Raw genomic sequence first — 26,188 nt, 5'->3', positions numbered from 1 at the left:
GTAGGCTTGACTCATGGTGCTGAGCACAGCTGTGCCGTGGCTGGGGGTTGTGGGCAGTGCTGGGGTGCCTGTGCTCTGCCTGGGATGGTGGCAGCAGGGAGGGGACATCCATGTCCCAGCTGTGGCAGTGTAGTGTGAGGGGACATGTGGCAGCCCCAGTCCCCGCTCACTGCCCCAGCCACTCTCCCCTGTGCCTCCTCCCTGCACTGCGAGGGGATGATGTGCCAGTCACACGGGGAGCTGCCCCTCCCGTCCCTGTCCCCAGTGTCCCGTTAAGAGCCACCCCCTCAGTTCTTCGGGACAGCTAATTAGCAACACCCCTGGTCTCCACAGCAGCGCAGGCGGCAGAGGGGGGAGGAATGCCACAGGAATGTGTCCTTGGCCCTGGCATGGGCCCAGCTGGGATAGTGGGATGGGGGGCTGTGGGGGTCAGCCCTGCCCCAGAGCCGTGCCAGGTCATGTTTGCGCAGCGGGTCTTGGAGGGGGTTCTGGGCTTTTTTTCCTCCCTCTTTCCTTTTTCCCCTTCTTTACGTCACCGCCCAAATATTTGGTCTCTCTCAGCTCTGGGGGGGTGGGCGTCGGCTCAGCTGCTCGGAGGAGCTGGGGCCCTTCTCTGCACCCTCCGGGTGCTGCTGGGCCAGAGAGGGCAAGCAGGGGAGCAGGGATGCTGAGATTGCCCCACACTCACTGCACTGGTGAGCCCTGGCCAGGTCTGGCCTAGGAGGTGTCAACTGAGGAAGCCGGGACCACCAGTCTCCCTCCCTGGGGGCTCCCAGGGCTGGATCCAGCCTCCCAGGGCCCCTCAGATGGTAGGAAGCAGGATCTGGGCTGGACAGGGGCTCCTGTGGCAGGTCTCTGCCTAGTTTCCAGTCAGTTTTCTCCCTTCCTGGTCCACTTTGCATCCCCCATGGCCGCCCCTTCTGGAACCTTCCCTGGGCAGGGTGCTGTGTCCCAGGAGACCCCCAGAACTCTCCAAGGGGTGGGACCAAACTCAAGCCAGCGAAAAGGTCTGCTTAGGAAGGGGCTCTAGAGACCTTGCACTGGGACTTCATCTCCTCCCTGCATTCTTTCACCTCTGGAGGTGACCCCCTGTAGTACCTGATCCCTGACTCCCCCTTTTTCCCCCCTGGATCTGAGGTGGTGGTGCTCAAGGGTGCTTATTTTAGGTTGCAGAGGAGCTGGTTCAGATGAGGGCTGGTTTCTCTGGGGGTTCTGGGGGGACCTTGTGGAGTGCAGGGGCCACCAGACACTTTGCTGATCGCTGAACCCGCTCATACTGGTGCTTTGACCCCCATGACTCTGGGAGGTATTTGGTGGCTGGAGTTCAGGGATATTGTCTCTGGCCGTGTCCTGCAAAGAGGACACGTCATCTCCCCAGGGGACAGCTCCTGTCAGCTCCCTGGGGATGGGGACATGCTGTCAGTGCCCTTTGCTCACCCACTCACTTCCATCCTGCTTAGCCACTTGACAGTTTCCCATCTGGCCCCAGCTCTTCTTCTGCTGGTGTTTCCCAGGGCCCAGGAGCCATCCTGGGGCTGCCTGTTGAGGAGCTGTGTGTTCATTGCCCCTTCTTCCCATCAGCAGTGCTCCGCCCTTCTGGGATGTTTGATTTCTGAGGGCTGTGGTGCTGAGGGGTCTTGTTTGGGGATACGAATGGATCCTGGCAGGGGAGTTTGTCCCTAGAGTGGTGGCTGTTGGGTTCCAGCCCTATGCTCTTGGGTGCTGGGGAGGGGCCAGTGGGGCTGGCACTTGCTCAGGAGGGGGTTGAGGAGGTGCCCCCCAGGGATGTTGGGGTCTGGTGCTTGCTCCTTGGCAGCAGGAAGGGTCTGCCAATGCCTCTTGGTGCTCCTGTCCCATGTCATCATCTGGCTGCAAGGGAAACTGAGGCCTGGAGGGGCTGGGCAGGATCTGCTGGAGCGGATTTGCACTCACATGGGAGATGCAACTTAAGGAAGTCTTGGAGGAGGTCAGAGGGAGAGCCCATTGCCACTAACCCATCCCTGCTGTCTTTTGAGGGGGGATAGAAAGGTAAGGGGGTCCCCCAGGTCTTGTCCCATACCAGCAGAGCCAGCCCTGGCCTTTTGGCTGAGCCCGCGGCGTGAGGACGGAAACACAAACAGGAACGGGGAGGCGTTGGGCGAGAAAATGTCAACAGCGCTGGGCTGGGTGCCTGGCTTGCCGCCTCCCCTGCCAGATCGCTGCTCTGTGGGGCACTGATGGGTGGGCTTCCCACCTCCCCACACTTCAGGGGGCTTCCTGCATCACTCCAGGGTCTCCTGGCACTGAGCACTTGCTGGTGCAGCAAGGGCAGGGCTGGGCTGCCCCTGGGGTGGCTGGGGAAAGCCGGGCTCCATCCATCCATCACCACACAGAGCCCCTGAGGAGGAAGAGGAAGGAAGATGGGAGGAAGGCAAGGGGGATGTTGGGCACACCCTGGGTTTGGGACAGGCGAGCAGGCACTGGCGTGGCTCCACGTGCCAAGGGACAGCCAGGGTTTTTTCCAGCAGTTTGGCTTTGCTTTTTAGTTGGGGGGTGGGCTGGTAAATCCTCAGATGCCCCAAAAACCAGGGGTGTGTGACACCCAAGGGACATTAATTGGGCACCCTGTCCCATGGGTGGCAGAGGGGGACCAAGCCATACCCAGGGGGTGCCAGGCAAAAAGGGCCCCAAGCAGGGCCCCACACCCCTGTCCCTGCCACCCCCCCGCCAAGGGCACGGGGACGCCAGTGGCGTCACGCGGGGTGATAAGGCCCCGACCCCGCTGAGCCCCGCAGGCACGGGGTGCAAAGCACTTCGCAGGGGGAGGCAGTGGAGGTGGGGGATGTATTTTTTGGGGGGTGGAGGGGTCCTGCCCCCTTGCCAGCACCCCTTGCCCAGAGCCAGCTGCCCGAGCCAGGCTCCTGGTTGCCTTTAAGGGCGTTTTTGGGGGAGGCGAGGGGAGCGGAGTGGGGCTGGACTTGGAGCGCGCCGTGCAGCTAGTGGGAGAGGGAAAAGGAGAAGAAAGAGGGAGAAGGAGCGAGAGGAGGGAGGGGAGTGGTGGAAAAAGCCGCCCGGGACCCCCTTCCTCCTCAGGGCGGGGCCGGCGCCCCCGGGCTCCCCAGCCCCGGCTGTCCCGGGGGTGCGGAGGGGAGCGGGGGGCCGGCGAGATAGCCCTGCACCCCTCCATCGCCGGGGTCCCGCTTGCGGGGAGCGAAACCCTTCGGTCTCTCCCCCTTCTTCTCTCCCCTCCCTCCTCCCTCCCTCCTTCCTTCCTTCCTTCTCCAGGCTTGGCTCGGGGAGGGAGGGGGGCTCTGCCTGCAGTTTGCTTTCACGCCTGCCCGCCCGGGCGACGCCGGGTTCCCGCCTGACCCCCCCCGGCCCCCCCCGGCCGCCCCCCGGCCGCCCCCCGCGCCCCCCGGGCCAGGTGAGGCTGCGCTGCCGTCCCTTTCGGATGTAGGCAGGCGAGACCCCGGATGGATTTCGGGAGCGTCATGAACCAGGTACGGGCGGGCGGCGAGGGCACGGGGGTCTCCAGCCACCCCCGCGGGAGGGGGAGTTGTGTAGTTGTGTGCTGCGGGGGGTGGCATCTCTTCAGGGGGAGGGCGCCAGGCGTGACATCCGAGGGTTGATGCGGTGATGCGTGGTTACGGAGGTGCTGACCCCCGTGTTGGGGGTCCCCAGTTGTGGGTACTCGGTGGGGGTCTAGGGGTGCAGTGGAGGTTGGAGGGCGCAATGCGGTGATTGCAGGGAGGAAGATTTGAGGAGGGGGTGAGGCCGGCTGGGAGCTGTGAGTGGCTCGGGGGAGCCATGCCCCCCGTGCCCACCTCCCCAGCTCGCCTAGGCGGTGACCTGTAGCGTGCCCCGACGGGGGACACAGAGGAGGTGGGGTTTGCGTCCCCTCCGAAGTGCGTAGGGACCCGTCCCTCGGGAGCGAGGGCTGCGCGGAAAAGCGGGGTCCTCCCCCGGCTCTCCGCTCCCACTCCGCGGCCGGGGAAGGGCGATGCCGGGCGGGTGCCTGTCACCCCGGAGTAGGGGACACAGAAGGGACAGCGCCTGGGCCGGGACACCCTGGCAGCCCACGGGTTAACCCCCCTCCCTGGTCTCGCTGCGGGGCCGTCAATGGTTAAACCCCGGGTTAATGAGTGGCGAGGAGTCAGGCAGCCCCGGCGGGTGCCAGACCCCCCCGTTCTCCCCCGGGCAGGGACCCCCGGCCCCGCGGCGCCGCCGGGCCTGCAGAGGGTTAAACCCGGCAGGGCAGGTCCCGGCACAGATGTTTTTGGGCTGTGCTCCTGGGAGAGGAAACAGCCGAGCGAGGCATCAGCCCTCTTGGTTTTAAGGAGAAAACAAGAAAAAATGAGAACTGCTGAGTTCTCCATGCGCCTGATCCCACTCTGCACTGGGGTCAGCCTCTGGTCCTGGACCAGTGACCCCAGTGTAGGTGCTGGGGGCTGGCTGGCAGGGACAGGGGGGTAACAGTGCCTGTGCCCCCCACCCCTCACGCTGGGGTGGCATCTGCTGTATGATGAGTTTGTGGGTGCGGGGAAGTACCCAAGCAGGCACTCCTTGTCCCTACAGCATGGTGGCACTGGGAAGGCTGTGTGTGTCCTGCCTGGAGTCTGAAGACATCCCAGGGGTGACACCTCTGGAGAAAGCAAGTTGGGAGAAGCGAGCCCCCAGCCTGTGCTGTCTATAACAAAGCCTCTCCATTAGCCATTTTGCTGGCCTCTGTTTCAGGAAGGGCAGGGCTCGGCTCGTGACAATCCCTGGGGCTGCTGCCACCCCCACACCCTGGCCAGGGTGCTGTGCCTTGGCGTCATGCCCCTCTGTGTCCCCTTCTTACGGGGTCATTTGCACCCTGACTTGTTTGGAGGGGCTACTGGAGCAGAGCTATGCCCTGCCTTGGGCCGCCTTCCTTCTTGCTGTGCCAGTGTCCTGTGCCTGGCCTTGTACAGCCCATCCTTGGGGCATCCTGTCATGGGTACCAGCAGCCCCTAATTACCTAGATGGGGGACAGCGGTTCTGGGGGAGTTGCTCAACATTTGAGTTTCACTGCAGGCATTCAGCTCCATCTTGTGGGATGGGGACACAGCACTGACCCCTGTCTCTGTCTGCTCCTGGCTTTCCCCCCAGAGAGGAGCCCCTGGGCTCAGTGCTGGAGGGCATAGACACCATGGGGCAACCACCCCTCAAGGTGGGATACAGCCCCATGGGCGCTAGCAGGTGCCCCTGATGCTGTGGGACAGCCCAAAGCCTGCAGGGGGGTGGGTCTCTGTGCCTAGGGGCTTCCCGATACTCCACCAGCGTGGCAGAGGGGAACCATGGGGCAGAGGGGATCCATGGGGCAGAGTCCCACATGGGACTCACAGTGTAGCAATGGCAGGCAGCCTGGATATGGGCCCATGAGCTAGCCAGTCCCACATGAATATGCATATTCCAACCAATCCCATGTCAGAATCCATTTGTTGACCAGTCCCATGTGTGAATCCATGCACTCACCAATCCTCTGCTGGAATCCCTACTCTAGCCAATCCTGCTTGAGAATCACTGCTCTTGACCAATCCTGTGTGAGAATCTCTGCTCTGACCAATCCCATGTCAGAATCCATGTATTGACCAGTCCTGTGTGAGAATCTCTGCACTGACTAATCCCACCTAAGAATCCATGTGCTTGTAGAGAGTCCTTAGACCAATCCCGGATGAGAATTCGGGATTCACACTGACCAATCCCAGGGGCAAATCCAGTGGTTAATCAATCCCATTTAAGAACTTGTGCATAAATCAATCCTGGTGAAGCCCCCTGTGGCAGACTGGATCCCAGTGTGGCTGCTTTCAGGCATTCCCAGTGGTTGGTTTGGGGCTGGAGGGGGTTGTTGAAGGATCAGGGGGATCCCCATATTCTCCCTTGGGGCAGGCTGGGTGTGGGGGGACAGCAACCCCACATACTCCCTTGGGTGGCTGGGTGTGGGCTTGTGGCACCAGGGTAAGGGGTATCCCTGTGGTGGGGTGGCAGCACCCATGGGTGGGTGCTGGCAGCAGGGCATGGCTGGGGCTGTGGGGCAGGTGCCAGGCAGGCGCTGGCCCGCAGGGCCAGATCCAGGCCCGTTGCCTGCAGATGTTGCCTTTTTAGGCACTGGAGCACAGCACATCCCTGCTTGTGGCCGGCCCCGTGCCCAGCCAATTCCTGCTGGCAGAGCAGGGCTAGTCCCTGTCCTGGGCATGCAGAGGCACCTCTGTTCCCCACATGACCCCGAAAAACTCTGTTTTGCCCCCCAACAGCCCTGTTCCCCTGCCCCTAGTTGGCATTTGCCAACCCTGGGGCTGATTGCTCAAACCACCCCAGAGCTAGGACCTGCCCTTATTTGGGTTAAAAGCCAGGCTATTTTGGTGCTACTGCCTCCATCACAAGTCCTTGGACTTCCACTGTGCATTGCCTCCTCTGTCCCATCTCTCATGTGCTGGGGCTGCTGGCTTGGTCAGCCAGGAGCTACTGGGGGCCATCAGCTTCCCAACTGTGCTGTGGATCTCAGGGTGCTGGTGGTGGCCTCTGGAGCCACTGTGGGGTAGAGCAGCTGGTGTCCCCCATGGTATCTCAGTCCCAATCTGCAGGGCTGGGCTCACCAGGTGACCTCTGTCCTGGCCCTCCTGCTGCCTTCCTGTTGGGGATGGGCCACGGGGCAGCTCCTGGGGGATGTACTGGGTGGAGGCAGAGGGGATGGGGTCCCAGCTTGGAGGACGTCCCTGGCACGGTGGTGGCTCTTTGCTGTGTGATGCCCTTGCTGGGTGCCAGCAGCATCTCTTGGGCAATGCAGGGGTTGGGCAGCCCAGTGGCCTCTGCCCTGGCACGGGTGCTGCCAGGCATCCCAGCAATGAGGGGACGGCACGGTGACAGTCCTTGGCTCAGCTGCGGGGCGGGCTGGGGATGCTCGGAGGGAAGCCTGGGAGCGGCAAGACCTCAGTGCCCCAGCGTCAGCCCAGCCTGACTCACCCGGAGCTGCTGGCCAAGCCGCTCCCCAGCCCTTCGGCACAGCTGCTGGTTACCCCTGTCTGAGAGGAGAAACCCCCAAAAGCAGCCGAGTGCCGGTGGGGGCAGAGAGGGGCTGCGTGGTGCCAGGGTGCTGCCCCCTCCCCGGGACCCCTGTGCCGGAGGCTGGGGCTCTGCACGGCCGCCCTGTGTCTCACATGCCGGGGCTGTGCCGGCAGGGTGGAGCTGGGGTGAGGGGGGAGCGGGTGCGGATGGAAACATGCCGTCCTCCCGCCGGGGACTTGTTGCATAAACAGGAGATTTGCCAGAGCTGCAAGAAATGTAAGGGCAGGAGCAGGCAGCACGTGGTGTGGGCAGGGGGATCTGACCCCTGTGCAGGGCGGGAGGTTGGCCCGAGGGGCATTCTCTGAGCCTGGACCTTATAGTCCCTTGTGGCTGGCAGGAGGAAAGGATGCTGCAGCTTTTTCCACCAGGAAGAGGGGAAAAGGAATGCTGGAGAGGGGAAGATCTTCCCTGACATTCCAAACTTGGTGGCCTCAACCTGTCTGCTTAAAGTGCCTTCTGTGGGGTGCTGAAGCAGAGCTTTTGCTCTGCCCCACAGATGTGCAGCCCAGCTGGGACGTGGGTGGCACAAAGCTCAGACAACTTTGCTAGGGAGGAAGAAGTCCCCCATGTGATGATGTGGGACCCCATTAGGTTCCCCGTGAGATGACGTGGGCTGAACTTGTGTCAGAGCCACACCAGCATCATTTTGTGGGATGCCAGTCCAGCCACTGAGTCACTGCTCTCTTTGGCAACTGCATTTCCAGCCTGCTGGGTGGTTTGGGCAGGGGACCCCCTTCCTGCGGGCTGGAGGGAATAAGGTGTCTCGCTCCCCTCTTCTGGGGTTTGCATCCCTTCTGGGTAGGGGCACCAGGAGGGCTGTGCCTGCCCAATGCTGGCTTGCTGTGTGTGAGGTCCAGGATGCTGGGGGATCCTTTTTGACAGCACATCTCCGCCTCCAACCGCACCAGCCAGGCTAGCTTGCCAGCATCTGAGTGCCTGGCTGTGGGAAGTGGCTCCAGCGTGCTGGGGTCCACGTCCACTGGGGGGGCTGGTGTGGCTGCTCCTGGCATTGCAAGGGTCAGCACTGGCCCGGATATCAGCCGGCTGGGGAATGTTTATCGGAGCTCCTGGGGAAGAGAAAAACAAAAACCACCACCCAAAGGAAGGGATATGCGTCAGAGATGGGCCTGCATCTCCCACCGGCAGCCGGGCGGGCCATGCCATGGGCTGTGGGCCAGCACTCGCCCAGCTCCAGCAGCCTGGCTCCAGGGGAGTCCTGTGCTCCTCAGCCCTCCCTGTGCCCAGTGCTGCACTGACCCAGCCTGACCCAGCCTGCTTCTGAATCGCAGGGCCCCTCCATGAAGGTTTGTCTCCCCTTAACCCTGCTGGCATCCTGTGGGCTGAGGCTGCAACTTGAAGGGAAGCTCTGGCTGGAGCAGGACCTGGTGATGCCTCTGGGCACCTCCACGGCTGCAAGGGTTATTTTGCTGAGGGAGGAGGAGGGAGAGGAAGGATTTGGGAGGGAGATGCAAGCGGTGATTGCAGCATGGAAAAGGCTCTGGGGTGTCTCATCACTGGGTATATGGTGGATGGTCACATCCTATCAGCCTCACTCAGTGCATTTGAACCAGTGCCAAAGTTTTGGCAGGGACCTAGGGTGCAGGAGCCAGTCCTCGAGCTGCAGCTGGTGGGATCTGTGGAAGGAGGCTCCCATGGGGTGCTCTTCCCTGGGGCGGTGTGGCCAATGGCTGCCAGGGTTTTGCTGGCCAGGTGTTTACTTCTGAGCTTGTACATCTAAAGGGTATCGAGTTTCTCTAGATAAGGTGACAGCTGGCTGTGAGCAAGGGAGCCCATCACTGCTCTCCAGGGGATGACTGCAGGGTGTGCTCAACCCTTTACGAGACATTAGAGAGTCCCCGCCACTGGTGACTGTGGGGCCCTGTTTGCTAAGAAACTGATTTTGCTGCTTGGCAAAACCTGGGTCTCAAGGCAGTAACTTGGGGCATGTGGCTGCTGGGAGGGATGGGGCTGCGACCTGGGGGGCCGGGTGGGCGGGGGGCCGTGAGGGGCTGGCAGGGTGGGCGGCAGCCCCGCTGCGCCTCGTTCCTCACATTCCTGGGCAGGGCTGCCGGGCGGCGGGGTCGCGGCAGCGGGGGCCGGGCGGCAGGAATGCAAACACCGGTGGGGGGGAGAAGAAAGACTGCTGTGTCTGCTGCGGTGAGGCGAAACGCGGACCAGGGGTGTGCAGGTCTCCCTGCCTTTCCTACCCCTCCCTGCACTGGGGGATGTGGGGGTCCCTGGGGACCGAGGTGGTCCTGGGGACTGCTGTGGTCTTGTGTGGGGTGATCCTGTCACTGGTCCTGTGGGTCAGAAGGGATGCTCCTGAACCCCTGAGTCAGGAGCTTGGCTTCTCTAGGAAGACATCTGTTGCCTGAGGCAGGGTCTTCCCTCTTCTCCTTGAACCTGGGCCGTGTTTGAGCCAAACTTGAGAAGGACAGAAGCTGAGAACAGTATTACATTCCTGCAGTCCTCATAAAACTGCCTTTCTGGGATGTGAGAGTGCCGTACAGCCTGGGTTGGTGTCTCCCGTGGGTGGGAGGAGCTGTGTCGGGTGAACACAAGCCTGTATTAGACATCAGAGAATCCGCTAGGGCAGGGAAATACAACCGCAGGTACCCCAGTTTTCTGTCTTCTCCAGCTGAAGGAGCATTTGTAGCCTGCAAAGTGCTGACAACAGAGGAGGGGAGGGCATGGACTGTAACTGTCCGTAGGACCAGTGTGTCCCATGGTGGGGGAGCTGCACCTCTCCCCCCGTCAGTGGCCTGGGGAGCTGGGGCTGACTGGGGGCTGGGGGCCCTTGGCCGAGCATCCCCAAGGGAAGAGTGCAGTGGTGTGCGGGACACGGTGCGGGGTACAGCACGGCCCTCGCCGGCCCCGTCCGTGGCAGCTTGCTGCTGGAGAACATTCCAGGGAGGCTGGCGCTGGGCCAGCGCCGCGGGGCAGGGAAAGGGGCCTTTTATGGAAGCGTTTCTGCATTAGAATAAAATCATAATAATAATGCGCAGGGGAAGGGAGCGGGAGGAGGAGGAGCCCCTGAAGAAAACACGAGGTGGGACGGGAACAGGCTGGTGGCTGGGAGGGGGCAGGTTCTGGGCATCACCCTGTGGGGGTGGCGATGGGGTGGGCTGCTGGTGCTCCAAGTGGAGTGTTTGGAGCAACTCCTGCTTTTTATGGCCCAGGGCAGGCGAGGCTGAGCAGGGTGCAGGGGGTCCCCGTGCTGACATAGCCCCTGAGTGATGTTTGGCGCTTTGGCTCGATGCTGGGACAGGACAGGGTCTGCCTGGCGGTCACTGTTCCTGGGGACACACAGAGCGGTCAGAGGGGACGAGGTGTCCTGAATCACACCCTCCTGCTACCACTGGCATTTCTGGACACATGTGAGACTGCAGTGGCTGTTCCTGCTGCCCCGGGCACCAACAAAGGTGCTGCCTCTCCCACCCTGCCATGCCACTGCTTCCCGGCAGACTGGGGTGCACACAAAACCCAAGGTTAATTGTCAGTAATTGCCGCTGGTAATTAAGGTAACAATAGCCGGGCTGTTCAGCTGGCTGCAGGGGCGCTCACGAGGCCAGGCTGAAGTTTGTTCCAGGAGCTACTTTTGGCATCAGGCAGCCACCTCGCGTGGTGCCACGTCTGACGTGCCCACCCGGGCTGGGGCTCCTGGCTGAGGACAAATGGCATGGCCACCATGGCTCTGAGCCCATTCCCATCACCTGGGAGCCCAGCCCTGACCTTGAGATGCTGCCTGTGCTCCTGCCTGGGGTGGAAGGGCCACGGACACAGGTGTCCCTATTTGTTCTTTGGGTGGGTACTGGGTGTGCTGGGGTGGGGGGATGCTGCATCTTCGCCCCTTCCCACACTGCATGCTTGTTGTTGATCTAATCCTGTATCTCTTCCTCCTTCCTTGCAGGCTGTGACCCCCTGCTCCCCTGCTGTCAACTATGAGCTGGTAAGTGAGCCCCCTACCCTGGGAAATGTGGGTCATTCTGGTGATGCTGGGTGGGATGGAACCACCTGTTCTGCACTGTCTGCGGGGCTTTCTCTGCCTTGGGGCATCAGAGGGTGAGTCCTCTGCCCCTGAAACCACAGGGGTCATGTGCCGGGAGTAAAACCTTTCCCTCCCTCATTTTGGTGCTGTGCCCCCCAGCAGTGCTGGCTGCAGGACATCTCAGTAGCAGGACCTGGGGCAGCCCAGCCATCACAAGAGTCCTGGAGCTGGGGATTTTGGGGAAGAGGGGATGTGTAGGTCTCCTGGGGAGGACAGGCAGATGGGACGTGACCAGCCTAGCCTCTGGGGTCCCCCGGCACTGAAGGTGTCCCCTCCCTGGCTGGAGCCAGGGCGGTTTCTTGCATGCCTGGAGATGGCTCTACCAGATGTCCCTTTGGCTCAGGGCGTCCAAGGCCACACGTTGTGTCCCTTGTTATTGTCACCCCCTTCTTTTGTTTCTCCTGGGGACCTTTAATGAGCGGCTGTGGTGGGGGCTGTGCACAGCCCTTCCCACTCTGTTCTCTCTGGACGCAAAGAAAACAGCTGAGCACCCCGTCTCCAGACACCCAGTTGGTGTGGGGATGCTGGGTGGGTGGCTGTGCTCCCTTGCCATGCTGCTCCAGGCCATGGCAGGGCTCTGGGGATGGCAGGGCACTAGGCTGGCACTGGGAAAAGGACCATGCCTGGGACAGAGGTTTGGGAAGTGTGGCATGGCGGTGCTTACCAGGCAGAAACTTGCTGGTGGAGCAGCCCCCCTGCCCGTCCCCAGCCTGGCTGTGCCCACGGCAGCAGGCAGAGCGGGCACGTGGCGGCAGGGAGGCTGGCATTGCCCGGGGCTGGTGTGGCCGCCCTTCCTCCTTGCTCCGGATGTGTGCCAAGGCTTGCTGGGGCAGGCGCCGGGAGAGGAGGCCCTGGCAGGGTTTCAGCTCTGAGCTCGGCAGCCTGGCACTGTTGGGGTGTCCGTACCCTATGTAGTGTCCTGTGCTGGGCACCCCATAGCTTGGCAGGGGTCTCACCTGAAAAGTGGGTTTAGGTGATGGTCCCCTGCGAGCTCACAGGCACAGTGCATGAGCCTGAGTGAGGGGATGGGGTGGGAGCAGAGTGTGCCTCCTGCCTCGGGGCCCTGTGGTGGTTATCTGTCCTGGGTTTAATCTCTGACTGCACCCCCCGCCCCTGCCAGCCTCTTTGGGCACTTATCGCCAGCAAAAACATGTTTGATTCGAGCTGGGACCGTTACTGTGGCTTGGGGAGGAAATCGAAAGGGGTTTTCCCCATTCCGTGGGTTGGAAATGGCACTGCCAGCCCTGCTGCCAGGACTAGAGCAGCCTGGTCTCAGGTGTTCCCTTGGTCCCAAGACCACCATGAGCCACCCAGCTGGGTCCCTTTGCTGCACCACTCCCAGGCACTCCAACTAACTGTCCCCAGACAGAGCAGTCTGCCCCCTGCTCTCTTAATTTGGAATCCAGATGCTCACCCCCACCTCAGGAAGCTAATTCCTCTCTCCAGCCCCATGTCAAAGCACTCTGTGGACTCCAGTAGCATGTCACCAAATGTGCCCCTTTTTCAAGTATCTCTGCTCCCTGCTCTGCTCCTTCCAGGGTTCAGCAGCACTGTGGGGTTGGGTTTATCTTGGGGTGCTGTGCCTGCGGGTGGCCTGTGGCCAGCCTGGGTGTGGGACTGGGCTGACCCTGTTGTTTACCTCCTGGCTATGGGATCTGACCATAGAGGATCTGGATGGGATGGATCCTGGAGGTTTGGGGAGCACTGGGTACCCACTGTGGAGTGGGTGCAGGGTTTGGCTGAGTGCTGTCCGTCCGTGACAGTGGTCCAGTGTGGGGGGTGTCTGCCAGGAGGCAGAACAGCAGCATCCTTGGTACCTGAGCATTGCCCTGGCTCCACACTTGGGTTTCGAGGGATTCCCAACCTTTAGGAAGAGCGGACATGCTGGTGGGCAGGGAAGGAAATAGGATCGCAGCGCATTTCCTAGGAAGGGCCAGAAATAGCCAGGAGGGAACTTTTGACCCCAGCCCTTGCTCTGGGTGTGTGTCTCTCAATCTCTCTCTCCTTTTCTCTCGCCTGCCTTTTTCTCACCCTCCCCTTCCTCCTGCCTGCCTGCAGCCATCCCCGGGGGAGAGCATCACGAAGCAGGTAAATGCCCTGGTAAGTGCTACCAGCCACAGAGGCTCGTCTCTGCCTTGAGACCTTCCAAGGAGTCACTTGTGCCTGTTCCATTGCCACAAGCACCACCCCACAGCCAAAATCCTTCAGCCTGGGATGTCCCCATGGTGCCCCAGCATCCCTGGGACCCCCAGTCCTTCTTCCCTGCCAGCCAAGGTGATGATGGCCATGCCAAAGGCCAAGTGAGATGCTCAGGTCGGTGGCAGAGGTGGTGATGGATCCCAGCGCAGGGGGAGCCGGGGCTTTTGCCACAAAGCCGTCTTTCCTGTCCCAGAGCTGGGGATATGTTATTTAATCTGTGGACATGAAATTGCTAAGACAGTGTAGACAAATGCATTGCCAAAGTCAACGTGGACGGCTTCCCCCTGCCCGCAGCCAGCTTGCTGCCTTCCCTGCACGCCGGGGCTGGGACCTGAGGGATGGAGGCAGACTGCTTCCCATGAGGAAGAGGGTGAAAGCCTTCCTCATCTGGGAGCTGGCTTTGCCCTGTCCCATTGGTTGTCCAGGACATATTTCCAACCCCTGTCCTAACTAGAGAAAGAGCTAGAAAAATCCAGCAGGACAGTCAGGAGCCCCTTTTGCCAGCCTTGCTCTATTTTGGGGAAGTTTCTTGCTATTTCTGAAGCCTTTCTCATGCCTCTCATCACCCATTCCAAGCAGAAGGAACCTGTGGGTTTTGGATGCTGCCCAGAGCCTGGGGACATGCTGAGCTAGCCTGGGGCTGGGAGGTGGATGCTTGATGGAACTGGTAGGGGAGTCTTCAACCTAATGTGGCTGAGACTGGCCTGTCCTTTGCTGGGCTGGACTGGGACATACTGGTTTGCCTGGGGTCTCTATGCCAGAGGGAACCTTTGCAGGGTCTCTCAGACCAGTGGTGGGCTGGAGTGTTTAATAACGTGTTTGCTCCTATCAGCTGATCATGGGCTGAGTCTTCCCTGTGCAGTGGCTGGCAGAGGCGGCAGCACTGCTGCGGTTAGATTGCGGGGGAGCGGGGCAGAGCCAGGGGGGCTCCTGTCGTGGCGAGGGACACTGGAGGGCCCCAGCCACGGCGACCCGCTCCCCCGGGCTGGGAGGGTGCATGGAGCAGAGACACCATGCCATGGAAATGGATAAGCAAGGGTCTCACCGCAGTCAAGGTATGGAGGGGGAGAGGAGTTCTGCTGTCCCTGCTTTGCTTGCCCTCCCCTGCCTTAGTTTCCGCAGCCAGGAGAGGGGTTGGAGTCACGGTTGCCCTTTGTCAGCTCCTCTGTTGGGCAAAGCTGTGGTTTGGGAGGCTGCTGTGGGCAGGTGGGGTGACAGAGACTGATGGGGCTCCCCTGGGCTAGTGGGTGTGTTCGGGAGACCCCAGACATCTCCTGCTGGGAAGGTTTGGGGCAGAGAAGAGCCTGTGGTGGAGATCCTGTCCCAGTCACCAGCGGGTGATTCAGGGACAAGCCTATGCTCAGGTTCAGGCTTCCTCCATGCTCTTTGACTCTGCTCAGGGAAGGTTTTGCCTTCCTATTTGCTGTGTTTTAACTTCTTCTGTTCTTCCAGCAATACTGAGGAATTTCTGCGGTGAGCAGAACACTTGGGGCACCCTGGGATGTGGATTGTCACTGCTGCCCATGTGCCCCTGGGTGATTCAACAGGGCTTCTGCCTCCTTGAGTGGCTTCAGCAGGGAAGGGAGACTGTCGTCTCCAGGCCTAGCAGGCTGCTGAGCCCGGCTCCACTCCACCGGGCAGCCTGACCTTGAAAGGGGGACATGAGGCCGATGGAGGGTGACGCTGGCTGTCTGTGGGAACAACCCTGGGTCTGCTCTGGGTGGGAGATAGAGGTTGAGGGGTGCCTGGGAAACCTCTCCCACCTCATCTTGTTGCCTCCAGCCATGCAGGTTGCGGGAGTAGCAGCCCCAAGGAGGGTGACAGCAGGTTCCGCAGCTCCAGGAACAAAAGGAGCATCCCGGGAGCCAGCTGTGGGGTGCACCTCTTGTTTCTGGATGCTTCTGGGGGCTCAGGTCATGCTGCCTGTGTGAGATGAGATTTTAAATGACTCCTGTTTGTTAGCTGGAGATACTAAAACTAATGAGGTGTGAGCGTGTTTTTCCTTAGCGGTTTTTTTTGGAAACCCTGCTTTGTTTTTCGGGTGAGGTCACGAAGTCAGCAAGCAAACCGGCTGCAGATGAAATTCTTGAGGCCGGAGAACATGCATAAATAGAAGTTTCCTGCTCTGAGAGCTCAAACATTTCCTCCCGCCGTTCAGCTCCGCGGAGCCAGGGCCAAAGCAAACCGTTGTGCCTGGCTGGCTCCTCGCCACCGCTCGGCCAGCGAACCTGTCCCTGCTCTAGCCAGGGCCAAAAGCTGCTCTGTCTTGCCAAGTGTGTGCCCCGAGCCTGGCTGAGACCAGAAGGACTCATGACATGCCTGGGACTGTCCCACCACCCACAACATCATCCTCAAAGATCCTTTGGGACCCTGTGCCAAAGCACTGGTCCTGTACTGCCTGTAGTGCCTGATCCCAGCTGTGCTGCAGTTGCGAGAGCTGGGTTTTGCTTGTGGTTGAGATGGGGGGACAGTGGTGCCGTTGAGGTGTTTTATGCCACTGGGATGTTCAGTGGGTGGGATTTGGAGACAGCGATGTTTTGGGTGTGTTATGGTGTGCAGCACAGTGTGGTGGGGAGGGATGCTCCGGCACCACCATCACACCTGGCTCTAGCAGGACCCCTGTGCTGGCTGCAGGCTGGGTCAGGGCACTAACTTGCTTTTCCTCTCTGGTTCTTTAGGATGCCACAAAATCCTCCAGAAGTGGGCAGTCACGCCGCAAAACGTCCAGGTATATGCCTCAGTTTCCCCTTTGGGTGACCATGTCTGCCCTGCCTCAACCTTCCCCTGGCCAAAACTTTGCTTTTCCAGATGTGCTGCAGCTGGGAGATGCTTCCCATGGGGAAGACATGGAGGTTATGACCCACCAACTCCAACTTGGGGTCCTCAAGAAACCCCAACAGGGCTGAGATGAGGGGAAAGGCTGCAGTCAACCTTTCTGCTGCATCTTCACGTGTCCCAGCCCATCTCGCTTAACCCCAGGGCTGGGCAGGGTGGGGAAGTGTCACCGTGTCCCCTCCTCATGCCATGTCCTGACAGCAGTCCTCTCTCTCACCCAGGAGCATGAGCCTGACGGCAGCCATGGAGAGCAGCTGCGAGCTGGACCTGGTGTACATCACGGAGCGGATCATCGCCGTCTCCTACCCCAGCACGGCTGAGGAGCAGAGCTTCTGCAACAACCTCCGCGAGGTGGCCCACATGCTGAAGTCCAAGCATGGGGACAACTATGTGGTGAGGAGCATGGCTGGGTCCCTGCTAGGCTGGGGATGGGACTGGAACATTTGGACTCTAGGGATGGGGGTGCTGCAAGGTCTGGGATGATGCATACTCACCTGCAGCTGGGCTCAGCTCTGGTGAGAGGGCTTTTTGCACCAACATGGATTTTTTTTCCTGACTAGAAGCTTTCTAGTCCTTTTCGGACCCAGTGGAAGTTTTTAGCCATTACATTGCCCTGTGGCAAGGTATTACTGGGATTAATGTGTTCAGGAAAGCCTCTCACAGAATCATAGAATGGTTAGGGCTGGAAGGGACCCTAAAGATAATCTAGTTCCAAGTGCCCTGGATGGGCAGGAACACCTCCTGCTAGACCAGGTTGCTCAAAGCCCCATCCAACCTGCCCTTAAACACTTCCAGGGATAGGGCCTCCACAGTTTATCTGGGCAACCTGTTCCAATGTCTTACCACCCTCATAGTGAAGAATTTCCTCATGGAGGGATTTGGGGAGCCTTTGTGGTAAGGAAAAGGTGAGGAGTGGCAGTGAAGGAGGAAGGTGTCTCCTCACTCTGTCTTTTATCTTCCCTGAAGCTTTTCAACCTCTCTGAGCGGAGACATGATGTGAGCAAACTTCACCCCAAGGTGAGTCACAGATGTGGGGAGCAGAGGAACTTGGGACAGGGTTGTCTGTGTGACCAGCTCCCTGCTGCAAGCTGTCTGGGGGAGGAAAAAAAACCCTTTATTTCCCACCTGGTGGTGGAGCAGAGGGGTGAAAGCCCAAAGGGAAGCACAGGACTTTCCAATGAGTTTGTGGGGTGTCAGCATACCCCACCTCCACCATCCCCATCCCAAACCTGGCTGTTAGAGCCTCTTGGAGACCTCCCTAAGGCATTGTCCCTGTGCCTGAGACTGTGGGGAAGCCCTGTGCAGCTGGGTTGAGTGACCCAGAGGGGCCTGAAATCTGGGCCCCCAGTGGCCCCCCTAGGGAAGGAATCTGGGTGGAGGGGTGCAGGGTTGGGGGAGAAGCTGGTAGGGGCACGACAGGGGATTGTGGCGCTGTTCATGTCCCAGGTTTCACATGCTGGCAGACTGGGGACCACAGAGGCGGCAGAGCTTGGCACGGGTGTGACCCCTGGCTGTCCCTCCTTTCCCACCCAGGTGCTGGATTTTGGGTGGCCTGACCTACATACCCCGGCACTGGAGAAGATCTGCAGCATTTGCAAAGCCATGGACACATGGCTCAATGCGGCGACGCACAACGTGGTGGTGCTGCACAACAAGGTGGGCTGGACCTTGTCCCCAAGGTGCACGGCAGGGACGTTCTGGGGGGCTGCAGGGATGGGGCTGAGGGATGCAGGGAACATGGTGGTTTGAAGCTTGGGCTGTGGGTGAGTGTCAGCATGTGTGTGCGTTGGTGTGTGTCTGTAAGGGCTGGGGTGTGTGTGTGGGTCCATGCATGCGTATAGGGACTGGTGTGTGCCTGCCTGTGTACAGGGTGGCTGTGTCTTGGTGTTTGCAGGCACTGCTGCCCCCATGACACCCCTTCTGCTTTGTGCCTGCAGGGGAACCGTGGCCGGCTGGGGGTTGTGGTGGCTGCTTACATGCACTACAGCAACATCTCGGCCAGGTGAGAGAGACGTGTGTTCTTGGAGTGGACCTCCATCCTGGCAGTGCTGGGATGCTGGTGCTGATGGTTTCCTTCAATCTCATCTACCCTTCTGTGCCCACAGTGCGGACCAGGCTCTGGATAGGTTTGCCATGAAGCGCTTCTATGAGGACAAAGTGGTGCCAGTGGGACAGCCATCCCAGAAGAGGTGGGTCCCAGCATGCATTTTGCCCATGTGGCCAGGGTGTTTGGGTGCAGAGCGGCCAAGGAGGATGCTCTGCTGTGGGTCCTGCACCTGAGCTGCCTGTCTCCCCTCTAGATACATTAATTACTTCAGTGGGCTCCTCTCCGGCAGCATCAAGATGAACAACAAGCCCCTCTTCCTGCACCACGTCATCATGCACGGCATCCCCAACTTTGAGTCAAAAGGCGGTGAGTTCCCCCTTGTCTGCCTCCAGTCCGGCCCCCATGCACACAAATTCTCCCCACACTGCCTGGCTGGGCTTGGTTCTCCACAGGGGATATTTTCCACAGTTTCCTCAGCGATTTGGATTTCTCTTTCACTCTCAGGAACTGTTCCCTCTTTGTGACTACCCTTTCCCCCCAGAGATATCCTTGGGGAGTGCCCCCTTGTTCAGAGCTCCCAGGGCTGGGCACTAACCCCAAGCTGTGATGAGCCTTTTCCAATGGCTTTTTGGAAGATGGCATCAAATTGGGGTTGGGTTTGGGATGCAGTGCCATGCCTGGTGCCAGTATCCAGAAGTGATCCCTCACTCAGAGACCACCTTCCCACCTCCATCCCCAGCCCAGTGCTTGCCCCAGGTCCTAAAGGACCCAAACTGGCTTTGCCCCTTTTCCACCACATCTGGAGCATCCCTTTCTGCCCATTCCAGATGTTGCCCATGGCTGGCCCGGGCCAGCCGGGGCAGGGAGTGGCTGTTTGCCTTGGCTCCCTCCCTGTTTGAATTTCTCCCCCATGACTAATCCCTGACCCGGCCCCTCCACCCTCCTGGCTAACATCAGCGTGCCTTCTCTCCCTGCCTTGATGTCTTCCAGGTTGTCGGCCATTCCTGAAAATCTACCAGGCCATGCAGCCCGTCTACACTTCGGGGATCTAGTAACTATCTCCTCACTGTGGGGCTGGGGGCTTTCCTCCTTCCCAGGGTGGTGGGCTTGGCAAGTGGGGGTACATGGAGAGGGTCAAGGCCAAGTCCCTAGGGGTCCCAGTGCCCTGTGCTTAGTCCGTTTGTGGACCTGGGAACTAAAAAAAGGGGCTACCCTTTCCCTGGAGGTGGTAACTGGCTATATTGGGCCATACTGTAGTGACTTTGCATATCAGCAGAGGGAGCCCGGGGCTGTGCAGAGCCTGGGGCTGGGTGTCCCCGGAGGGAGCAGGGACAGGGATGGGGACATCTCACCCTCCGTGATGAATGGAGGCATTTCTCCTCTCCCTGCTTGGAATCGTCCTAAAAGCTTTATTTCCTTCCTAAATAAAGAGTTCCCCGCCCATTTTAACCTTCCCCCAATTTACTTCGACAGTATTTTTTGATGCTGCTCCCAGAGCAGGCACTGGCAAAGGCAAAGCAGGACCTGATTTCTCCAGCCATCCTCATGCTCTTCCGGGGTCTCATCCCAGCCTGGGATCCCTGGATCCTGCCCCCCATGGAAGGAACAGAGCCCCTCGCCTTGGGGGTGTTCCCAGCTCACACCCCAGAACTAGGATCTCCCTTCCGTGCAGCCGGGTGTCCCTGTTAGCTGAGATTTACTGCCATCCCAGCCTTGCCTTTCAGCTTTTAATAGACAGTTTATGGGATGCCGGTAATAAACTCCAGGTTTATCTTGCCTGTGAAATCCAACTCCCTTCTTTCCTCATCCCCCACTGGTGATGCCACTGCCTGGAGGCAGCCTCCCTGTGCCCAGGGAGGGAAGGAGGGGTTTCCAACAGGGAAACTGAGGCGGGGAGGAGAGTCTTTCCCAAGAACTCTCCCTCCTCATCCCATGCTCCAGTCAAACCGTGGGAGCAGTGTGGACAACCCGGTAGCCCAGCCCCAGCACTCAGACCCCAGTCAAACCCTCCCACCTGGGATTTTTAGCATCTTCATTGAGCTGTGCCTCAGTTCCCCACTCCTGTCCACCTCTTCCTGGGAATGGGTGGCCTTTGGGTTGTGGGACAGGACCCTTCTCTGTCACCTGGAGGGCCAGCTCTGTGCTTTGCACCTTTCCTAGCTGGGTTTGGGTGAAAGGGGCTGGGCAAGGCAGTGCTAAGAGCTTTGGGGTGGCTCTGCAGCGCAGCTCAGGTCTTCCTGCCTTCCCTCTCTGCAGCAACGTGCAAGGAGACAGCCAGACAGGCATCTGCATTACCATTGAGCCTGGTTTGCTCCTCAAGGGCGATATCTTGGTAAGGAGCCTTGGCTCAGCCCGCCGTGCAGGGAGCAGCTTGGGGACGGGTGGTCCTCAGGACCCCCCGGCTCCCCCTTGCCCAGCCCCAGGGCCTTGTCCTGATGGCCGGTTCCTGCTCCCCTCCACAGCTGAAGTGTTACCACAAGAAGTTTCGCAGCCCGACCCGTGACGTGATCTTCCGTGTGCAGTTCCACACGTGCGCTGTGCATGACCTTGACGTTGTCTTTGGCAAGGAGGACCTGGACGAGGCCTTCAGAGGTAACCACCCCAGCACAGCACCTCCCCACCCAAACTCCTTCCTCCTCCCTCTCCTCTGATGCACTGCAATTGCTGGGATATCTGGGCACCCACCCCCAATCCACCCCGATGTAGCAGGGCACCCCTGCTCCATCCGTGTGGTTGTTTGTTTGGGAGCCGAGATGTGCTGCCCCATGCTGGGATATCCCCTACCAGCTCCCATCCTCTGCTGGCTGGGGTGGGTGCCCTCTGCTCCAGGCATGTTTGGAGTGACTGTCTGGGTGCCATTAGAGGAATCAATGGAGATGATCCCATTGCTCTGCTCTTTCCCTCCCAGATGACCGCTTCCCCGAGTATGGGAAGGTGGAGTTTGTGTTCTCCTATGGCCCCGAGAAGATCCAAGGTATGGTTGGCTCACCGCCACAGGGGTTTGGAGCTGGATGCTGGCTCCTCTCCTGCTTCCCACCTGTATCCCCTGCTGCCTCCCTTGTGAACTCTCCCTGCCCCATTTGCCATCCCTTTGTCACCCGGGGTGGGATGAGGGGTCCAGGCAGTGATGCTGATCTAGGAACACCCATGGGTGCCCTATCGCCCTCACTGTCTTCTCCAGGAGTCCTCTCTCTGTAGCACTTGCTGGCCTGGGAGAGAGGGAGGGAGTGCTTGGGAAGACCCTCCCACCCAAAAGGTCCAGACCGAGACACATTCACTGTCAGTCCTTCTGCCTGTCCCTAGGCAATCTGAAGAGCCCCAACCTTGTTTGTGGGTCTTGATGTATCTCCCATGCCAATCCATCCCTCTCAGTGTTTCCATTCCTGTTTGACTATGCCGCCTTGCCCTGCAGCTCCTGCTCTCTTTTTCTTGCCTGTGCCTTCCCTCCATCTCCTCCCTCCATCCCACCCACACTGGCTCCATTGTCACCCCAGCTGACTGTCCCACCTCTTCCCAGGCATGGAGCACCTGGAGAATGGGCCCAGTGTCTCTGTGGACTACAACACATCTGACCCGCTTATCCGGTGGGATTCCTATGAGAACTTCAACATCCAGCGTGAGGAGAGCACAGAGGGTGCCTGGGCTGAGCCACCCCTGCCTGGCAAGCACCTGGAGAAAGGTTAGGGCTCACGGGGCGGTCGGTGGCCAAAGCTTCCCTGCAGAAATTCCTGTCACCTTGGAGAATGGGACACCGGTGGGCAGCAGAGCTAGGGGCAGGTGGCTGCTGCTGGAGGAGTGTGCCACAGGATGGGAGAGGAGGATGTCATGGACTTTACCTCCTGCCAGTGGTGCCAGGGAGCTCACACTTTTTTTGGTGCTTTTGCACTCAAAATCCTGTTTGCATGGAGCAGGATCCAGCCCTCATTCATGCCCCAGAGCTCTGGGAAATCCAAACCCATGAGCTTGCTCATGGCGGGATGTTGCCGTGCCTCAGTTTCCCCTGGGAGATGAGGACATCTCACTGGCCCTGGACTGTCTGCACCATGGCTTGGAGCTGGTAAAAGCCCCTTGAGCACCTGCCTGGATGTGGTGAGTTGGCTGCCCTGGCCCGCTTGGCAGGAACAGGTAGTATTTGTATGTTGAAGAGTGCTGGGCCCTTGTCCTGACAGCGAAGCCACCTGTGGCTGAGCAGATGCCTGAGCTTTCCTGGCCTTGTCTGGACAGGCATCTCCAGGCTGGGGACAGCTGCGGTCCCCAACGACCCTGAAGGTCACTGGCTACTCCAACTGGGAGCTGTGGGCGGCCGGCCTTGCTGGGAAGGGTGGGGACTCTGGGTGCCCAGGCTGGCGAGGAGGTCCTTGCCTGTGGTGAGGACGTAGGGTTGGACTGGGGGTGGCTGCATGGAGCTGGCACAGGCACCTGCCTTGGCCTGGGGCAGTAAACAGGCAACTCGTGACACATGGGCTCAGCTACACAGCGAGGAGCTGGTGGCTCTGGGTCCAGCCCCAAGGGGAGGGGACATCTGTCCCTGCCATGAGCTCAGACCATGGCTCTGCCCCCTGCCCTCAGCTGGCAGGACTGGCTGGCAGCCCCCTCCTGCCTGCAGAGCCCTGAATGCCTCAATGCACATGTGTTCCCCTCTGGCCCTCAGGGCAGAGCCCCAGCACTCCCAGCCCCTCTCAGGGCTGCAGAGGTACCCCAGGGCTCCTCTCTGCCCCCTCCTGGGTTCTCAGTGGGTGTCAGGGCAATGGAGGTTCTTCATGTGCCAGCTGGCAGGATGACAATGGGGAATAAGGGCACGTTTGCAGTCAGTTTTGGGATGAGTTGACACTGCTGGAGGACGCAGTTGGAAGCAGGAGGCTGCCCTCCCACCCATGCCAGTGCAGGCAGCTGCACACAGCCCATCTATGGGGGCCTCCCCTGACCCGCCCCAACCTTGAGCAGCAGTGGGGAGAGCCAGCATGGGCTTGGGGGTCTCCCCTCTTCCTCCTTCCCTTGGTACTTTTCCTCTTCTCCAGCCTGTCCTGGGCTGGGATGGGGACCCTGGTGCCTGGCTGTGCGAGGGGGGTCCCTGTTTATGGTTGTTCTCGCCTTATTTGGTCAGGGAATTGCACGCCACATTTTTGGCACCACCAGGCGTGAGCGAGCGGCGGCCGGGGGTGGAGGGGGGTGAAGCTGGCACAGGGACCCAAGCCGGGGTGGGATCAACCGCCACTCCTTGTCCCTGCCACTGCCTGTCCGTGCTGCTTGGAGAAGGCTCCCTGCAGACTGGCACCGCAGCCCAGGCCGACAGGATCGGGATCGCCTGCCAACCGGTGGGTCCCCCCTGCGCCGCGTCTCTGCCGGCCACAGCAGCTCTTGGTGGGGGTGGATGTCCTTTCTCTGGTGGCTTTGGCTCAGCATGGGGCACCCATCTGGGCTGGGGGTGGGTGCCTGACAGGGTGGGGGTGACCCCATGGGACCCTGAAGCCAAAGGAGCAGGTGGATGGCTGGGGATCCACCAGGAGATCTGCTGGGGATGGTGCCTGTCCTGGTGTTACACTTGCCTATACTATGCTTATCTGCAGGGCTGTGGGGAAGGGGAAACTGGGTCACAGCAGGGTCTTCAGCTGATCAGGCTCCCCGAGGGCAGGGGCCATGAGAAGGGGGTCTGAACCCCCACATCTTGCCCTCTGGCTAGGAAGGAACATACCTGGGTGCAGCAAGCAGGGGCTGCTCTGTGAACTACCCCATGGCACAGTTTTGTCCCCATCTGCAAGCTCACCCTCTTGCCTTGCCCAGGCAAGATCCTTGCTGCCTACTGGGCTCAGGCTGCCCAGTGGTCCTTGGTGAGAGTGGGCTGTGCTGGGGTACCCCTGAGAACCTGTCCCACTGCCTGTCATCCATCCTCACACAGCATGGAGGAGTCATGTCCCCAAGGAGCTCATGGCTTTATCTGCCATCCTTCTTCATCCTTGAGGGGGTTTTGTGGTCAGTGCCAGCTGTGTGATGGGTTGCTGCTGTGGTCCCCATAGCTGTCAGTTGGCTGAGTGTTTGGAAGCTGAAGCGTGGTGATGAGGTGCTTCTTCCTGTGGTTGTTCTGGGGGTTAAGATGTCCCCTATCCTGGGTGGATGAAGGATGGTTTTCCAGTACCATGGTGGCTTTCCTCAGGGGGCCAGGCTGGCCGCAGGGAGGCAGGAGAAGAGCTGTGACACTTTCGGGTTTGCATCTTGTTGGAGGCAACCAACGCAGAAGCAGGTGAGCAAAGCTGGATGGGCATCATCTATGGCCTACTTTGGTTTTGCTGAGAAGACCAATGCTGATGGAGAACAGGGTGCTGGTGGAGGTGTTGTCCCCAGGGTTTGCATGTGTGAGCAGGGTGGGGGGACACTGGTCTCTGCCACCCTGGAGTGGTGGGCGCCAGGGGCTGGGTTTGTTTCCCCAGACCAGTAGCTCCCCACTGGCTCATCCTGTTACACCCATCATCGACCCCTCCTGCCTGTCTCCCACTTCCATACCATCCCCATTCCTATCCCTGCCCACCCCCCATTTTTACTGGAGCTGGAAGGGGGGTGGCTGGGGCCTGGCCAAGTTCAACATCTGCAGGAGACTTGTTAAATCCCCACCTGAGTCATGCTTCTGGCGTGGGGCTCCCCTGCAACTCAGCCCCATACAGCAGGGCAGGGCTGGCTGGGATGGGGAGCAGGAGGAGCATCCCACCACTCCTGGGATGTGTGGCAAAGGCTGGGGAGTCCCAAAACTTCCCAGATTGAACTGAGTGCTGATCCTGCACCTTCCTGTGTGTGGTCCAGATGTGGTCGCTGTCATCCATTGGTCCCCCAGGAGGGTGGGCATCTCGTGTGGCACATCTTCCCCAGTGGAATAAAATCCTGCCCCCTCTTATCTGGGGCTGAGACTGCCCAAGGGGGTGAGCCAGGCTGTGTAGAGGCAGGGAACGAAATGGGCCAGGCCGGAGCTGTTAAAGCCATCGGCGGAGCTGCCGGCGGGCTGCGGGCTCCCCCCGCGGCTGGATGCGTCCCCTGGCCGGCGCGGCGGGGAGGGGAGCGCTGGCTTCTCCTCTCGCCTTCGCCAGCTGACTAAAGCCGAAGGAATCTGCTTCCCCCTCCCCATCCCGCCCCTCTCTGCCGGCTCGCTGCTCGGGCCACCGAAAGGTAAGGGCTTAGTGGCGTGGGCGTTTTGGGGGGCAGCAGGGACCTGGCTGGGCTGGATGGGGATCCATAGGGAGTGTCTCCCCTTTGCTTCTGGTTATTCCCCCTGGGAGAAATGCTGGAGCATCCACAGGCTTGGCTAGACATTTCGGCTGGAGCACGGCTGCTCCCAGGGCAGGGTCTGTCCTCTGACCTGGTATTTGGGGTTGTGATGTGGAGGCTGATGGGTTTTGGTCCCACTGGGACTCAGAACCAGGCAGGGGTGGAATGCAGGGAGAGAGGGACGTGCTGGTGGAAACTTGGCCCCTTCTCTTCCCCCTTCAAACTGTCCCTGAACATCCAGGCTGGAATGAGGAGCCCTTGACCTGGCCCTTTGTGGGCTGCCCATAGCTGGACAACTGAGGCAAAAATTTAAAAAAGGCAGAGGAACAAGCAAACCTTGGAGGTCTGGGGAGGATGCTAACTTGGCGTGTGCCGTTATTTGGGAGCAAATAGGGCTGTGAGTCAGGGGGCTGGCTGGGAACACTGCTCTCATCCCCAGCCATCATCCACAGGGGTGTGGGAAATGCACAATTTTGGGGCTTAGAGTGGGAGGAGCCTCATTTTTTGCTGAGTATGTTAGATCTGTCAAGGAGTGGAGGCTTGAGCATGGGTTCAAGCAGGGGGTCTGGACATAGAGTGGCTTGCTGCCACCTGAACTGAATTGTCCTGGTGCACATTTTGCCCAGGATGGAGCAGCATGGTTACAGAGGGCTCCGGGATGGACAGGATCCATGCTGTGCCTCCTGCCATGGGACACGGCAGCACGTGCCATCCTCAAACCGGTGTTGGGGTGTCCATGCTGT

The 26,188-nt window shown here is 60.0% G+C and overlaps 1 protein-coding gene across 14 annotated transcripts in view; it reads left to right on the top strand.

The window, feature by feature from the left end:
• Positions 1-26,188, top strand: part of TNS1 (tensin 1) — a 60,017-nt gene that overhangs the window by 5,105 nt on the left and 28,724 nt on the right. For 7 of the 14 annotated variants that reach the window (XM_051622866.1, XM_051622865.1, XM_051622864.1 and 4 more), the window contains exons 1-15: positions 3,015-3,479; positions 10,976-11,014; positions 13,172-13,213; positions 15,991-16,040; positions 16,369-16,540; positions 17,114-17,164; positions 17,681-17,803; positions 18,085-18,149; positions 18,253-18,336; positions 18,448-18,560; positions 19,185-19,245; positions 20,451-20,526; positions 20,657-20,786; positions 21,103-21,168; positions 21,712-21,873. In XM_051622866.1, coding sequence (XP_051478826.1) covers positions 3,453-3,479; positions 10,976-11,014; positions 13,172-13,213; positions 15,991-16,040; positions 16,369-16,540; positions 17,114-17,164; positions 17,681-17,803; positions 18,085-18,149; positions 18,253-18,336; positions 18,448-18,560; positions 19,185-19,245; positions 20,451-20,526; positions 20,657-20,786; positions 21,103-21,168; positions 21,712-21,873 — 1,261 coding nt within the window. In that variant the 5' untranslated portion in view covers positions 3,015-3,452. Of the gene's footprint in view, positions 1-3,014; positions 3,480-8,296; positions 8,370-10,975; positions 11,015-13,171; positions 13,214-15,990; positions 16,041-16,368; positions 16,541-17,113; positions 17,165-17,680; positions 17,804-18,084; positions 18,150-18,252; positions 18,337-18,447; positions 18,561-19,184; positions 19,246-20,450; positions 20,527-20,656; positions 20,787-21,102; positions 21,169-21,711; positions 21,874-26,188 lie in introns of those variants that run through there. The other 7 variants (XM_051622855.1, XM_051622867.1, XM_051622869.1 and 4 more) reach the window with 5 other exon arrangements.

This window comes from Apus apus, chromosome 6 (assembly GCF_020740795.1).
Source record: "Apus apus isolate bApuApu2 chromosome 6, bApuApu2.pri.cur, whole genome shotgun sequence".
Classification (NCBI taxonomy): Eukaryota; Metazoa; Chordata; class Aves; order Apodiformes; family Apodidae; genus Apus; species Apus apus.
Note: the sequence above shows the minus strand (reverse complement) of the source record. Positions and strands in the feature narration are given on the sequence as shown.